Here is a 17,082-nt window from a genome sequence, read left to right as displayed (position 1 = left end):
GAAGAGATATTTCTTCTTTCAACCAGCAGCTTGATAGTTCGATAGTATCTCTCTATGATACTATTCCTACTCGTCTGACATTCCACTACTTCAACAGTTCTGAACAAAATGCAGTATTGTTCTCTATCAACAATTCCCCTAAAAGACCCCTCTCCCACAATACTTTATACTCTTGAAATTTCAACACCAGCCTCTTCCATAATTTTCTTTCATGTAGCCATGCACCTGGGTCTACTGTCAATCATATATAAATAAAAATGCCATGCTGACAGAATAACACATCAGCTACCAATTGCTTCCAGTTGTCTTCCACCAGAATCCTTGAGGACATTTAGTTTGAAGTCATCCAGTGATATGGTAGTAGCTCAGCCTTCCACATATTGTGAACAGTTTTCATTAACTCAAAGTATATTTTAGATCGAGAAGTCATTTTCTTCTCTCTGAAATATCAGCTTACCTTTCCAGTCTTCCTTTTCAGTTTTGACACTATCCTCTTTACCATCTATTTTGCTGTCAACCCATAACTTTTCAGGGAGTCACTGATCTCATCTACTGTCACCACCATTTCATACACCAAAATATCATTTATGTAGTTGTCAGTGATCCCTTTTACTCTAACTACATTTTCCAGTGTTATCTATAGCCATGGTCTTTGATGCTGTGTTCAGTCCAAACCCATCAAATGTTATGTATTTCCCTTGTATTTCTCCTACTGATGATTTCGCAGTTTCTTTCCCACACAGAAAACTATAGATATACTAATTTCAAATCAATAATTGTAGAATCCTCTGCCATTCACTCAACCTTCACAGAGTCTCCCTAAATATATATATATTGATGGCTTCTTAACCTGTGTGACACATCACATAAACATTCAGCTTCCAAAAGTTTAACACTGACCAAGCCTTGTTCTTTGTTAACTGAAACTGCCATCAGTGGTAATTCTCTACTTTTCACCTTCTCTCCCAGCACAAGGCACTGAAGAAGGTATTGAAGAAATACTTTCTTCAATACCTCTCCCCAAATCCCTTTCAAGTTTGATTCTTGCTCCACTTTTAAAGAACATTTATAGCCACTCGCTTTGCTCTTCAAGACTAGAAGCTCTCCATTCCAGAACCATTCAATTGTTCATTACTTGCTATGGAACTCTGCATGTAAATCCTTGTTTACAGTCTTACAAGAAACATTTTCTTCTTCGGAGCTCAGTTTGACAATTCCGCAGTCCCTACTCATTGGTTTTATGTTCATGGTACATTACGTCTCTCTGAACTCTCTTCCATTCTCAACAACCACACTGTCTCCTCGTCAGTTGACCACTCCCATACCCATCATTACATGAAAAATAAAAATGTCCATTTGATATAAATGTCCATTTTCTCTCCATTGTCCTTATTGTGTATCATCACCAAACCCTGTGCTAATTACTTTACTCAATCCTTTCTACTCAGAACCACATTCTTCTAGAACTCGCTCCCTCCATGAGGCATCTTCAAGTAGAAGTTCAAACTAATCATCAACCTTATGTAACTCACTATTTTGGGACTTCAAAGTACTTCCTTACCTAGCTGATAACATCAAGCACATACGATGTATATGATGGAATCCTGCAGTTAACTTCCAGATTTTATTCATTTTCCTGATTATTTTTTTCCTACTTTGAGATATAAGAAAAGCATAAGTATTACAGATGTTTAAAAAGTTTGAGGCTATTTTTTTTGACACATTAAACCTTCACCAAATCTCTGCTGAAAATGGAATTGTGGCTAGAAACAAACGACCTAATTAACTCTTAGAAGCAGGATTAATCTGAATAAACAGCAAAAAGTATATTCAAAATATCACAGAATGAAATATAGTTTAATTTGAGTTAAACCAAATTAGCCTTTACGAGGAACATATGACCAAGGCCAACAACCACATATTGTTTCTTTAGTATCATCATCATCATCATCATCATCATCTAGTGTTTTAAATCTGGGTTTTGTCCCCATTAATGAGGGTGGCCAGATCTACCACAATGCCATAGCAACCGCCCTCATACTATCTCGCCATCTTGCCTAGTTTTGGACATCCTCACTTCTCATGCCATTTTGTTTCTTTAGTATGTCTTTCTTATTTTTATTTACATTTAATTTTAAAATACACCTAAGAAAATATTTTTAATCAACTCTAGTATGAATTAATACTGAACAATAGCATTCTTTAAATATTCTTTCTTTTTTAATTAGATTACACACTTGACAACTTTGAGAAACAAGATACAAACTTCATCATTGATGCATTTCCAAGGGAAGTGTATGTTCGCATACCATTGGAGACAGTAAGTTCACTTATTATTTTCTTCAATATCCTCTTTCTTAATTGAAAATATGCTAGAGCACATTTAATAAATAAAATTAATAGTTATATATATGTATTAGATTTTTAGTTATGCTGCTAGTTTCAATGTAAGTTATTTACAGCTAACTTTATTGGACAAAAGGTCATATATGCTTGAAGCTTGTTATCAAGACACAGCAATACAGGTTTCCAAACAGTAGAATGTTGGACCAGATGCTTTACTGTGTCTTATTCAGAAGCTCACTGTTTTAATTTCGGTTCACTAGGGTGTCATCAATCTGCTCAGTTTGTCACATCTAGTCACTTAATCAAAATACCAGAATGTTATATAATAGTTCATTTGGTCACATATCATTTTTTTGGTTAATTACTAGGATATAGTAGGTCTTTTCAATTATAGTTGTTCTCCCTTAATAATAAGGCTTTCGATCTATACAAAAATAAATCATTATTAAAAGGCTACGTGTTGAACAGCTAGGATTTCAATTAAAGTAGTGCACATTCTCTCCTGATGACCCCCTGAAACCTAGTGGTGCCTGGAATGCAGAGTTTTTAACTGACTCTACTTGCACAAGCAAGATGTTTCCAAGTCTCTCCAGCATAGATGGTATATTTATATGATCCTCATACTATTTATACTATGAAATACGTTAGTGATAACTCATTTAGTATATAGTCAAACTAATAAAGTATGCTTCATATCAAATGAAAGATATGGGATATTAATTTGAAGGGCAATTGTTAAAAGACATGCATTTTTTATGTCATGCTACAGACTACAGCTCACCCAATCAGTGTATTTATAACCTCCAGCCTACATTTGATCTCAAGATTCTACTTTTCTAATTTGTTGAATAATGTTTCCATAAAGGGAAAATGAAAAATAGCAAGTAGTACAGGTATCAATCTAATGGATTATAAATTCATAGTTTACTGCAGGTATTTTACTATCTACAGGTAAAACACTTAGTCCTGCTTGCCTTGGATAACTTAACTGGAGAATGAACATCAGGCCTTTGTGACAAAAGTTAACACTTCAGAAACCAATGGTCTATGAGAGTGATGGCAAACTGTGGCTCTGAAGGATGTCTTTCTGGATGGCATGCCCTAACAATTTTTCAGTACTGTGGTTCACCTGATGATGAGTCATGTTTCATGCAGCCTACTTCTCAAAAAAGATTGCCTAATTCATAGACCCAGTGGTCTATGATTTGTGAAAGGATCCACGAACCTATAAATAAATTTGTAGCTAGCTGCAATTGGGTAACATAAGTTTTATTATTAATTTTTATGTGCCTGAACTATATTATTCTAATATAGTGGCTACTGATTTAATAAACCCCTGAAAAATATTTTAAAATTCAATCAGCTTTATCAAGATTGTTAACACTCCAAATAATGTTTTTTTTTTATTATCTTTTCATAACATTGAGTTATCTGCATATATTATTGAGCCATTCTATTCCTGTTGTTTTAATATGTTGTCTATAAAATTTATCAAAATTATATTATTGATACACTTCTTGAGATAAATTTTTTTTTTAATATTTCTGAATTTCTATCTTCAGTGTGCCAGAACTTGTTTATATCATCGAGAGTTTGTCTGTAAAGCATTCCATTATCGAGAGAATGGCAAGCAATGCAAGTTGTTTGATACAATGAAGAGTCTGAGCATGAGACCGCTTTCCAGTGGATTTTATTATATACTTTCACGTAAGGCCATCTTTGATTCTTCATTGTTACCAGAGAACATATTCAGTAATTAACATTGAACTAAACTCTTTCAATACTAACCTGCCCAAAACTACTCCTGGTTCCATTCCTGCTTTAATATGATTTAAATTAATGCTTTCCACTAAAATCACATGTTAATTTCTCTTTCAAACTTCAGATGTAAACTCATTGTCTTTTTTTTTTAATTAATTGAAATAAAGGCAGTTTATTTCAACTGAAATAAGTTAACAAATGAGTTAAATAAAAGAAAATTTAATCATTCTGTTCTCAATACATCAGCAACTGTTTATGTGTATTCAGAATGAAATATATTTTCTAGAAGTTGCGTTTTACAACAAAAAGTGTCTTGTTTCCATATTAGTGATTCGGGTTTGCATCTTGACTTGAGAAAATATCTGTGTAAAAGACTGAGATTTAACAAATGAAGGATTAAGGAGTTGCTTAGAGAATGATTGAATTGGTTGTGTTGGCAGTAATTGTTGTTATTGTTGGGGATTATGACACTCCACAGTATGGTCTACACACGTTCTAAAAATCTACATTCAATCAGGAAGAAACCTTGTACCTTTTCCAAATGACATTTTGTGTTGGTTCAGAAACTGAAAAATTTCCGCAACTTCTTTTCTCCCAACACTTACCTTTTAACCATGTAAATACCAAGCAATGCCTATCTTGTTACTTTGCCAAGCCTCAACAATATAGATGAAGCAGTATCTTTTGTCTTGTACCATATACAGATTTTTATAAAAAGTATTTTAACTAAATTTCTGGTTATAATTTTTTTTAAATATAGAGTAGGAATGTTCTTAATTCCTGAAACCAGAATTGGTTTCTGTTTCTGAGCTATGAACAAATCACTACTTATTCCAGTTTGTTTGACTGACAAAAACAAGATCCATTCCTACCTCACAGTTGAGCAGGAAAGTGCAGAAGCAAGACAAATAAGAATGTATAAAAGAATCATAAAAATATATGGGTTAATTAGGGTGAGTTTCAGCTTAGCTGTATGATATTTAGTTTGTTGTCTTAATTATCTAAATTTAATAAAGTTAACTTAGACTTTCCTATTATTGAAAATTGCAAAATAAATTCTATAAATCAAGTGTGGAACCCATCTTTAACTCCAGATAAAAGCCAGTGTAAAAGTTACAAACTGCAATTCCAAAGTTTGAATTCATAGAATTAATGGAACAATAAATTTTATGGCTGAATGTCCTTCTTAAAATAATGACGTACCCAACCAAGGAACAGGAGTTATACTTATTTTCAGCAAGATGAATTAAAACTATAGTCATAAAGTCTATATCTGAGAGTAGAATACAATGTCAGTGATGAGGTTTGAATCTAATATATTTTGCTTTAAAGTTCTGTTTTTAAACCTTTTAGTTATTGTTATTAACTCATGTCCAAATGTTTATTACTGTATCTGTTTATATTTTCCATTTAATAATTTTTTTCATGGTGTTGATTCTTGTAGAAAACTGCACTGCCACAGGCTTCCAATGCCAGAATGGAAGATGTATTCCAGAGGAGGAAAAATGTAATGGAAGGGATGACTGCAATGATTTTTCCGATGAACAAGACTGTGGTATGTAATATTTTATATATATATATGTATGGGTGTATGTATCTGTCTCTCTGTCTGCCTGTCTATCTATCTATCTATCTATCTATCTATCTATCTATCTATCTATCTATCTATCTATCTATCTATCTATCTAGCTAGCTAGCTAGCTATCTATCTCACTTTCTCTTGCACACACACACACACACGCACGCACACACACACACACACACACACACACACACACACACACACACACACACACACTTTCTCTTTCGAACTGGCTCTTGTGCGGATGGCACGTAAAATACACCATTTTGAGCGTGGCTGTTGCCAGTACCGCCTGACTGGCCTTCGTGCTGGTGGCACGTAAAAGCACCCACTACAGTCTCGGAGCGGTTGGCGTTAGGAAGGGCATCCAGCTGTAGAAACTCTGCCAAATCAGATTGGAGCCTGGTGTAACCACCTGGTTCACCAGTCCTCAGTCAAATCGTCCAGCCCATGCTAGCATGGAAAGCAGACGTTAAACGACGACGATGATGATGATGATGATGATTCATCCTTGTTTTCATCATTTAACATCCGTTTTCTATGTTGGCTTGGTTTTCACAACTGGATGCCCTTCTTAATGCCAACCAGTTTTACAGAGTATACTGGATGTTTGTTATGTGGTGCCACCACCAACACCAGTACATTTTACATGGTACCTATGTTTTACAATACCAATTCTGTTGTAAGGCGGCGAGCTGGCAGAAACGTTAACATGCTGGGCAAAATGCTTAGCAGTATTTTGTTTGTCTTTACATTCTGAGTACAGATTCTGCTGAGGTCGACTTTACCTTTCATCTTTTCAGGGTCAAGAAATTAAGTACCAGTTGCATACTAGGGTCGATCTAATTGACTGGCCCCCTCCCCAAAAATGTTAGGCCTTGTGCAAAAATTTTGGGCCCCAGCATGGCCACAGTCTAATGGCAGAAACAAGTAGAACACATACACACACCCATACATATTATAAGATGCATTCATTATTTCATATTTTTTTATGCATTGTATTGGCATTTTTATTTCATGCATTGTATTGGCATTTTTATTTTCAAAACAACAGGGATTCCTGAAATGCTTGAGATTCGACTTGCAGATGGAGAAGAACATTCTGGAAGAGTAGAGATAAAATATCTTAATGAATGGGGTGTAGTGTGTGATGACAAGTGGGACATAAAAGATGCTAACGTTGTTTGTCGTATGCTTGGATACACGTGAGTAGCCAACATTCAAGATATGTAATAAATTTAGGATAGGAACAGTGACATGTTAGTAATCAATCATGCAATTTTTGATACAAAACTGAATGATTACTGTAAAAAAAAATTAATCCAGAATAGTTAATTTAGTATCAAAATGATGACTAGCATATTCATTCTTGATTTGTTCTGGTAGATTCGTATGTGAATATGTTAATCACTGTTGTATTTTGTCAATGGAAAATTTCTTTCAAGCAAATGTGTGTTCAGAATACACTTGATTCATTAGTGAAAGAGAACTTTAAGACACCTGGTGCTTCATCATTATTGTGTCTCATCAGCTAAAGTTTCCCTGGTCTAATGAATCTAGCAAGAGTCTGTGGCTCTTGTTTATAAATTCAGTAAGCAAACTATTTGATTGTCTGCTAGTGTTTGCCAACCAATAACAAATTATCATGGACAGCTCAACAGTGAGAATCAGAACAATGACTTATATATTCGTTCTTAATTCATGAAATAAACATTCATCTGATGAAATACGACAGTGATTAGCATATTCTTGTTTGAATCTGCCAGAATGAATTAAGAATAAATATGTAACTTAATATCATTCTCTCAAAGTTATCTTGTTCCCATAACTGTTGTACAAGAGTTCAGTAGATTTATCCTCATTGTTGCATGGTTTCTTTCTCTTAAATTTTTTCCTGGGCTTTGGGAGAGATCACAATTGGTATCATTAATAAGTTGCTGAAGGAGGTGAGCTGGCAGAATTATTAGCATGCCAGGTATAATGTATAACAGCAATTTGTTTGTCTTTAAGTTCTGAGTATAAATTCCACCAAGGTCAACTTTACCTTTCATCCTTTCAGAGTCAATAAATTAAATACCAGTCAAATACTGGGGTCAATGTAATCGACTTCTCCTCTCCCACAATATTTCAGGCCTTGTGCCTATGATAAAAAGGATTATTAATAAGTTGTAACATAATTGGATAGACCAATTTATATATTAAACACATTGCTGGCAACTGGTATATTTATTTTATTGCTTGCAAGGGAACATTATTTTGTTTTGTTGACAAAAAAAAAAAAAAAATCAGTATAATACTGTGTCCTTCTATGTGTTAACAGTGCTTTAACTTTCATTTTATGATTATAGATTTTCTTTAGAATTCAGAGCCAGTACAGTCACAACATTTCACAAAAAAAAAAATGTATCTATGTAAACAGTGTGATCAAAGATTGAGTAAATAGGTAATGTTTTGCAGCCCAGTCCACTATGTGTAAATTTGTATTCTAAGCTGACACTACTTACAATTACATGGAATGAAAGAAGTTTGAAACTGTAAAATGTATTTTTTTATCATGAGGTGCTGAGAAGAAGTTTATCTAAAGGCTTGGAAACTTCTATAAGGAACTACTCCAGCATATCCGCTTTTTATGAAATCCAGAAAAAATTGCATCACATGGATTTTAATATCTTTATGACATCTTTCTGTAATGGTGTAAAAGTGTTTGATAATAATAATAACATCTCTCTTTTAGTTGGGATTATTGCTTTCATAGCAGGATCTGAACTCTTATTTTGTATAAAAAGGTACTTCATTATAGTTTGTGTGCTATGATAGAAATTCTATTATTACCTCCGCCTTAGTGAATGTATTGATTTCATTCATGTTTGTTTGCCTGTGGAAAAGATATCTCAAGAACTGCTTGATGGATTCGAATGAAACTTTCAGGGATGTTTAGCCTCGTGACTGGCACAAACCAATTAGATTTTGTGATCAATCCAGTACCAGACAAGGATTCTGGATTACTTTTCTGATTTTATTACTTAATTTTTGAGAGCGGTTGGGTTCATTTTCAGTATTCTTGTTTGTGAGAGCAGTCGACTTTATTTCAGATATTCTCATTTTAAAAGTCATCTCCACCTAATTGTTGAGAGGACGTCAGTGTTGCCTTGGTGGAGGTTTGTGCTCTCTGAATGCTCTTGTTATGAGATAATAATTATTGAAATATTAGAGAGTCAAATTCTGAGCATTGCAAAATTGATATAGCATAACATGTACAGACTATCTATCTATCTATCTATCTATCTATCTATCTATCTATCTATCTATCTATCTATCTATCTATCTATCTATCTATCTATCTATTTGTCTGCCTATCTCTTTGTCTGTCTATCTATCTATCTATCTATCTATCTATTTATCTATCTATCTATCTATTTATCTATCTATCTATCTATTTATCTATCTATTTATCTATTTATCTATCTATCTATCAACCTGTCTGAGTATAAGTAAACATTATCTTAAGTCTGGTTACCTGGTTTCCATGACATATAAGTTGTTGTAGTTACATCACTACCCCTGAATGGGGCACCAGATTGTCACAATGTTACTCATTTACAACTGAGTGTCCTAATGCACTGTGCAGTGAAGTGTTTTACACAAGAACACAATAAACTGCCCTGTCCAGGAATTGAAACCATATCTTGTGATTGTGAATGCTATACCCTAGCAGCTTGGTCATGCACCTTCACACACTCAGATACACATATACAATATATATATATATATATATATATATGAGTGTGTATGTGTGTGTATGTGTGAGTGTGTGTGTGTGTGTGCTCGCGCTTGTGTGTATGTATATGTATACACACACACACACACACACACACATGCGCACACACACACACATATATATATAATCTTTTTTGTTTACTTATTAGAGCTGCAGTCAAAGCTATTCCTTTTTCCAATTTTGGACCTGGAAATGCGAACTTCTTACTAACCAATGTTGAATGTTTAGGAAATGAAACAAGCTTGTTAGACTGTCCCAAAAGTCCATGGCGTCAGCACAACTGCAAAAGACATGAGACTGCTAGTGTCATTTGTAAATTAGACAAAGGTAAGATTGTTTTTGTATTGTATCAGAACTTGTACACTATCCTTATAGAAGAACCTGTTGTGTTAAATATGTCGAATTGAATTACATTAAATTGTTTCTTCATGTTCCAGTTGCAAAGGTCCATCTTCAGAAGAAAAGAACCGTCTAAGAAAAGTCTAGTGATGTAGCAACTGTTAATCCATTCAAACTCTTCTGTGTTCATGTAACAGCAGCAGTCACTCTTCAAGTGTAGGTATAATCATTGTAGCACCCACTTTGAGGACCTATGGTGTAAACAAACAACAAACACCGGTCAGCTGGCAACACTTAAAGGGCGACTGGCACTACTATTACTACTACTACTGTTGATATAATGCCGTCACACTACAAGTGGTGAGTAGCTTATAGCAATAGCTGGGTGTTTGTTTGTTTATGCCAAAGCATGGGACATTGATTATACCTACGTTTGGAGAACAATCGGTGCTGTTACATAACTGCTGGGGAGTTTTAATGGATTAATGACTCCTACATAACTGGACTTTTCTTAGATTGTTCTTTTCTTCTGAAGATGGGCCTTTGTGCCTGAAATATAAAGGTTTTATTAAACTTTCCACATTGTCAAAAGCTGTCTGTTTTCCCTCTTTTTACATTCTTCAATATTACAATGCTTCAAGTGAACTACAATGCTCTTATGTTTCTTCCTATCACTCATACTGGAGAATATTAATTTTACTCATTAGGGAGTGAATTGAAGTGAGTGGACTGGTACTTATTTTATGTCCAACAGAAAATAATTATCAGTAAAATAACGAAGTCAATTGAATTTCCTTCTCCAAAACTTGTGGGTTTGTGTCCAAGTAAGAACCATTCATCATCATCATCATCATCATCATTATCATCATAGTTTAACGTTCGCTTTCCATGCTGGCATGGGTTGGACGGTTTGACTGAGGACTGGCAAACCAAGAGGCTGCACCAGACTCCAATCTGATCTGACAATGTTTCTACAGCTGGAAGCACTTCCTAATGCCAATCACTCTGAGAGTGTAGTGGGTGCTTTTTATGTTCCACTGGCACAGGAGCCAGTCAAGTGTCACTGGCAATGACCACACTCAAATGGTGCATTTTCTTCACTATACTTGTTGCAACCCTCAAATTTTTTTCAGCATTTCCTGGTGACTTACTCTTCATTAATTGCAGTATTTGTTGCTGAATATAGTAATTGTTATTGTTGTAGCTGCTGCTGTTGTTCTTGCAGTTGTTGTTGTTGCTGCTGTTGTTTCTACTGTTGTTCTTGCAGTTTAGCTGTTATTCTTGCACTCAACTATCTATGACTGTCTGCTTCATTTGCTCTCTTTATACTGACTGATGTTACCTTATTTATAACGACTAACACATACCACTTGACACGTGGGAGGGGTGTACCATTATCACTATTATCCCAACAACAATAACCCAGGACACCTGCTAAACCAGACCCTTTCACAGTTCATTCCAGAGCCCCTGTTGCCATTGATTACATCATTGTTATTATTATTAATTTTCATTGAATGTGGTTTGCTTTTTAGAGCCTTCCAAAAGTAAAAAAAAAAAGGTGAATGATGATGACACTGTTGGTATGCCAATTGATGCCTGTGCATGATGCTTTTTAAACTAAGGAAAGGCCTTGTACACAACCAATTCCACTCTCTGAACAACAGTAACAAATACCCCAAAAGAAAAACCTAGACAACATCATTGGCTGTTATTGAGCTGCAGATTATACATCAAAGTTTTCCTTCTCCTAGACTGGTGTCCAGATAAGGATGAGGGATCTCTTACTCTCAATAATGTGATATACCATGCCTACATTCTCATTCTCATGGTTCTCTGTTGTGCCTTCTAATTGTTGAAAATATGTTGATCCACTGTGCAGCCACTGTGTCTTCTGCACCAAAGACACTAATTTGTTGATGATTACTGCAGAAACAACGACTTTCCATGAGAAATAGCTGGATTATTAAGTCCATATACACAGTATTGGAAGGCTGTTGTGTCTGGTCATTCATGATGTCTACTGGTAATATGTAATCCAGTACAATCTGCTGCATCGTTGGGTTGTCAGTAACTAAACTGGCAATTCCACTAAGCTTTGGACATCCTACAGGTTGAAAGGCAAGCCAGATACACACACACACACACACACATACATGAAGCTTCTTTTAGTTTCTCTCTAGAAAATCCTTTCACAAGATGGTTGGCCTGGAGCTATAGTAACAGACACTTAAAAGATGAAGTAGTGCAATGGGCAGGAGATTTTTGAAGGGCATGCATGATCATGAATGTGCATGAGTGCAGGGTGTGGGAGAAATTAATTTGTTGTTTATAGTGAAAGGTTTGCTCATGGAAAGGAGCTAACTCGTGGTTTTGACCAGTGGAACTAACCAACATATGTTTTCTATATTTGTAAAGGGCAAGAAGATAATACTTAACTTTTAGAGTTCAGGTAGACTGCTGGGTGGAGTGTATCCTTCAACATAATCCTTTTCTCTGTTAAACAAAGCCTGCACCTTCTACTACCATTGAGGCAAAGTCTGAACTTTTCCAGAAATCTCTAGTGATGTTCAGTATTTACTTTCAATAACCATATGCATTTTGCCAATGTTGTGACATTATGTCTCACTTGTATTTTAAAAAATGACCTGTGATTACTGAGACTGACTTTAAAGAAACCTTCTATTGCATCCACATATCTCTATACTTGATTTTGATTGAACAAACCTATGCTCATAGACATACAGACCATGATCATCCCATTTGAGTATCTGTGTAGAGGCTCTCTTATATTGGTTTGCAGCTAACTGAGTAGTTTAAATATCTGAAAGGGCAATCATTACTGATTCTTGTTCTTATAAAGGACTTGAGTCTTTATAAAGAAATCAAGATAATTGAAAAGTGTTCTAATAAGTGTTTCAAGTATGTTAATATATTTGTTTAAAGGAAATTGCTGTTGATAGATTGTTAGGCTGTTGCCTTACAACACTAAAGATTGCAATTTGTTAGATATAGAAGAATTATATACGATTTGTCTCAGTCAGCATGATGACAAACATACTACTAATGCTTATTTTATCAACCAATGTGAGAGCCTTGACCTGTTAAAAATAGCAGCCAAATCTCCTTCAAAGCACTTCTGATTAATAAAAAAAAAAGGCCACATTGAACAATATAGTTCTAGATATGTAAAAGATAGGATGGCCAAGGTTGGAATGCCTCTGTTTATAGGTTTGCTCAATAAAGGCTGACCCGAGAGCTAAACAACAACAATAACAATCTGTTTCACATTTGTCTAGAAATTCTTTTTAAAATAATATATTATTGTGGACTATAGCTCCTCTATATACTAAGTTAATAAAAATAAAGCCAATATGCTTATCAATGGTTCAAAAATTGCTAGTCTTTGTGCTCCAGAAAGTAAACTTATGAACTGTTATGGATAATATGATCTGATCTGACCTCACAGCAATAGTGAAATTCAAAATAACATAAGAAATATAACCAAACTGAAAACATAATCAAAATATTTGCATTACATTTGTATTTGGAAAACTATTCAACCAATGATGTGAAGACACATGGCTAAGTTGTTAGGGGTGTTCAGTTCACAATCATAAGGTTGTATGGATCAGTTCCTGGACTGGGTGGTGTGTTGTATTCTAAGTTAGGTACTTTGTTTCACTTTGTCCCAATGTATATGCTATAATGCGTACCAACCAGAGTGCCAGCACAGCCTTCTCTTTCCCCAGCATTCACATCCTGGTTGGACTCCTAGGTTAGGGGTAACAACACTGAAAAGGTATCTATGTCTGCTTACAATTATGTATCTACCTGAAACAATTCATGAATGCATGATACATGTCACCAAGCCATATTTACTCATGAGTGAGGACTGGCTATAATGTACTCTACTAAACCAATACTACTAATACAGAATTATTAGGTGTAAAATTCTTTAAAAAAGAACAACACAATATTAAAGTGAATATAATTGTGTATAATAACTCTATATTTTAAAAATATTTATTTACACATAAGATATTTATGTTTTTATGATATATAAACTCCACTTGTTATCACATTTTTTAAAGTTATCTATATTGAAGAAATAATTTTATTTATTACTTTGATGGGGCTTTTTTTTTTTTTTGTATATTTCAGGGTGCCCCCCAAATCAGTTTGAATGTGCTAACTCACAGTGTCGAAATATAGACCAAATATGTGACACAGTTAATAATTGTGGTGATAACAGTGATGAAAAATATTGCAGTGAGTATAATTATGATATCTAAACATACAAACATTATCTATTCTCTTCATTTATGAAAAAGGTTAAAGTAGCTGATATGGTTCCAGGTTCAGTCCCATTGCATGGCACCTTGGGCAAGTGTTTTTTACTGTAGCCTTCAGCTGACCAAAGTCTTGTGAGTGGATTTGGTAGACAGAAACTGAAAGAAGCCTGTCATATGTATATATATATGTATATATCTATGTGTGTGTGTGTGTCTTTGTGACTGTGTTTGTCCCCACCATCACCGCTTGACAACTGGTGTCGGTGTGTTTATGTCTATGTAACTTAGTGGTTCAGCAAAAGAGACCGATAGAATAAATATTAAGCTTAAATAATAAGTCCTGGGGTTGATTTGTTTGACTAAAAAGCCCTTCAAAGTGTTGCTCCAGCATGGCCCGCAGTCATCTGACTGAAGCAAGTAAAAGAATAGGTGTAAAAGTTTTATCTTAGAATGAAGACCACATCAATATCTAAGAATATGGCCACTATGTAAATGATTTTATCTTTTATATTGATGTATAGAAAAATTTCAAAGCCTGTATATACATTGGACTAACTATTCCAAGTACACTTTACTTTCACGTTCTCTTACTGCCAGTCATCACCTCTAACTCCTTTAGTATATATATAGACAATCCAACCATCCCAAAAACATTATTAAAAACCTAGTAAGGAACATATTTCTAAAACTTTCTTTTTTATCTTCAAATGAAAAAATACAAAATGAAATAGCAACTCCATATAATGAAGCTCTCAAGAACAGTGGTTACAAAGACAAAGTGCAATGTATAAACAATAAACTTCCTACAATGAATAAAAAAAAAGTACGAATAGAAAAAGGAAAATCATTTGGATTAGTCCCACCCTTCAACATGCAAGCTAAATTATTTTTCAAAATATTGCAAAAAACACTTCTACCCTAACCACAATTACTACAAACTAATACACAAACACTATAAAATTGTCATTGTCTACAAAGAACAACTTTGAAAAAAAACTGTAGCTAATTACAACCTACAAAAATTGTCTAAAAGGGAAAACCTAAATCATACACATGATAACAACTGCAATTTCAGAACATCTTTATCCTGTTCTCTTGAAGGAAATTGTCTCTCAAGCAATATTATCTATAACGCAACAGTAAACATGAATACAACACCAACTATTATATCTACATACATAGGATCTTCAGCAAACCAGTTCAAGATATTGTTTATATTATTGTATGATTGAATGCCATGCATCCATTTCCAAGTAAGTTTATCTCTCTCTCTCTCTCTGTATATATATATATATATATATGTGTGTGTGTGTGTGTGTGTGTGTGTGTGTCTGTGTGTGTGTAGATAGATAGATAGATAGAGAGAGAGAGAGAGAGAGAGAGAGAGAGAGAGAGGGTTATGAGAGGTAATGGTGTCAATAAAACCCAAAGGTGTCAGGTGATGCTGAGTAAGTGCTATGGATAGACCATAGTTAAGCTCCAGGTTCGGTGATTATGCGAATAAGGAGTCCAATGTATCACCATGTGCATATATAAAAAAAAATTTTTCCAGAATGAGATAAAAAAACCAAGGCTGTGAAGATTTTAGTACATTTATAAATAAAAGGTCTTACAGCTGTTTCCAGGATATTTATTATATCCCTTCATCAGCTACAGTGTGAGAGGATTGTTAAGCAATAGTTAATTTAGATAAGATAGAAAACAGAGAGTGAAGTGGAGGAATGAAAATAGATGAGAAATATGCACATCTATTTTCATTCCTCCACTTCACTCTCTATTTCGTATCTTATCTAAATTAACTATTGCTTAACCATTTTCTCACACTGTCTCTGATGACGGGACATAATAAATATCCTGGAAACAGCTGTAAGACCTTCTATTTATAAATGTTCTAAAATCTTCACAGCCTTGTTTTTTTTTTATCTCATTCTGGAAAAAAAATATATATATATATATATTTAGTTACAAAAAAATGTTCAGGAGAATTTCAGAGAAGTTCAACAATTTAAATAAATATATATTCTGCCATGGATCAATGTATCATTTTCATTTTCATTTTATCTAGTTTCAGCTCATGAGCTGTGGCCATGCTGGGGCACCACCATTTGCATATATCAGTTTTAATTCAATATATTTTTTATACCTTTGCATCTCGGGCTTTTTATCTGAACACTTCAAACTACTGCCTATACAATAAACAAAGAAACTTTACTACATATATAGTGATATGTATATATATATATATCATCATCACCATCATCAACATCTTTTAATGTCCGTTGTCCATGCTGGCATTGGTTGGACGGTTTGACCAGGACTGGTAAGCTGAAGGGCTGCATGAGACTCCAGTCTGATTTGGCATGGTTTCTACTGCTGGATGCCCTTCTTAATGCTTAAGAGTATAATAAGTGCTTTTACATCCCACTGGCACAGATGCCAGTTGCATGACAAGAGTATCTGCCATGACTATCATTTCACTTGGCTTGATGGGTCTTCTTCCCAAGCATGGCATATTACCATAGATATTAGTCATTTGTCATTGCCTCTATGTGGCCCAATGCTCAAAAGGTGCATTTTATGTGTCACCAGCACAGGTGCCAATTATGCAACACGGGCATCAACCACACTGCCTCCATGAGGCCCAACACTCAACAGGTGATTTTTATGTGCCATCAGCATCCACTTGGTTTGATGGATTTTCTTCCCAAGCATGGCATATTGCCAAAGGTCTCAGTCATTTGTCATTGCTTCTGTGAGGCCCAACGCTTGAAAGGTGCTTTTTCCATGCCACCAGCACAGGTGCCAATTATGCAACGCTGGCATTGGCCATATTGCCTCCATGAGGCCAAACACTTGGAAGGTGCTCTTTTACATGTCACTGGCATGAGTGCCAATTACATGACTCTGGCATCAGCCACGACTACAATTTCACTTAGCTTGACAGGCCTTCTCAAACATGGTGTATCACCAGAAGTCTCAGT

General features: G+C 34.8%; 1 protein-coding gene across 3 annotated transcripts in view; it reads left to right on the top strand.

Annotated features, from left to right (window-relative positions):
- LOC106874327 (uncharacterized) overlaps positions 1-17,082 on the top strand; it is a 217,444-nt gene that overhangs the window by 172,013 nt on the left and 28,349 nt on the right. For all 3 annotated transcript variants that reach the window (XM_089352893.1, XM_089352892.1, XM_089352891.1), the window contains exons 24-29: positions 2,229-2,320; positions 3,909-4,053; positions 5,552-5,662; positions 6,744-6,894; positions 9,616-9,794; positions 13,971-14,078. In XM_089352893.1, the coding sequence (XP_089209019.1) occupies positions 2,229-2,320; positions 3,909-4,053; positions 5,552-5,662; positions 6,744-6,894; positions 9,616-9,794; positions 13,971-14,078 (786 nt within the window). The remainder of the gene's footprint in view (positions 1-2,228; positions 2,321-3,908; positions 4,054-5,551; positions 5,663-6,743; positions 6,895-9,615; positions 9,795-13,970; positions 14,079-17,082) is intronic.

This window comes from Octopus bimaculoides, chromosome 5 (assembly GCF_046866305.1).
Source record: "Octopus bimaculoides isolate indiv1 chromosome 5, ASM4686630v1, whole genome shotgun sequence".
NCBI classification, from domain to species: Eukaryota; Metazoa; Mollusca; class Cephalopoda; order Octopoda; family Octopodidae; genus Octopus; species Octopus bimaculoides.
This window is presented reverse-complemented; position numbering and strand designations above follow the sequence as displayed.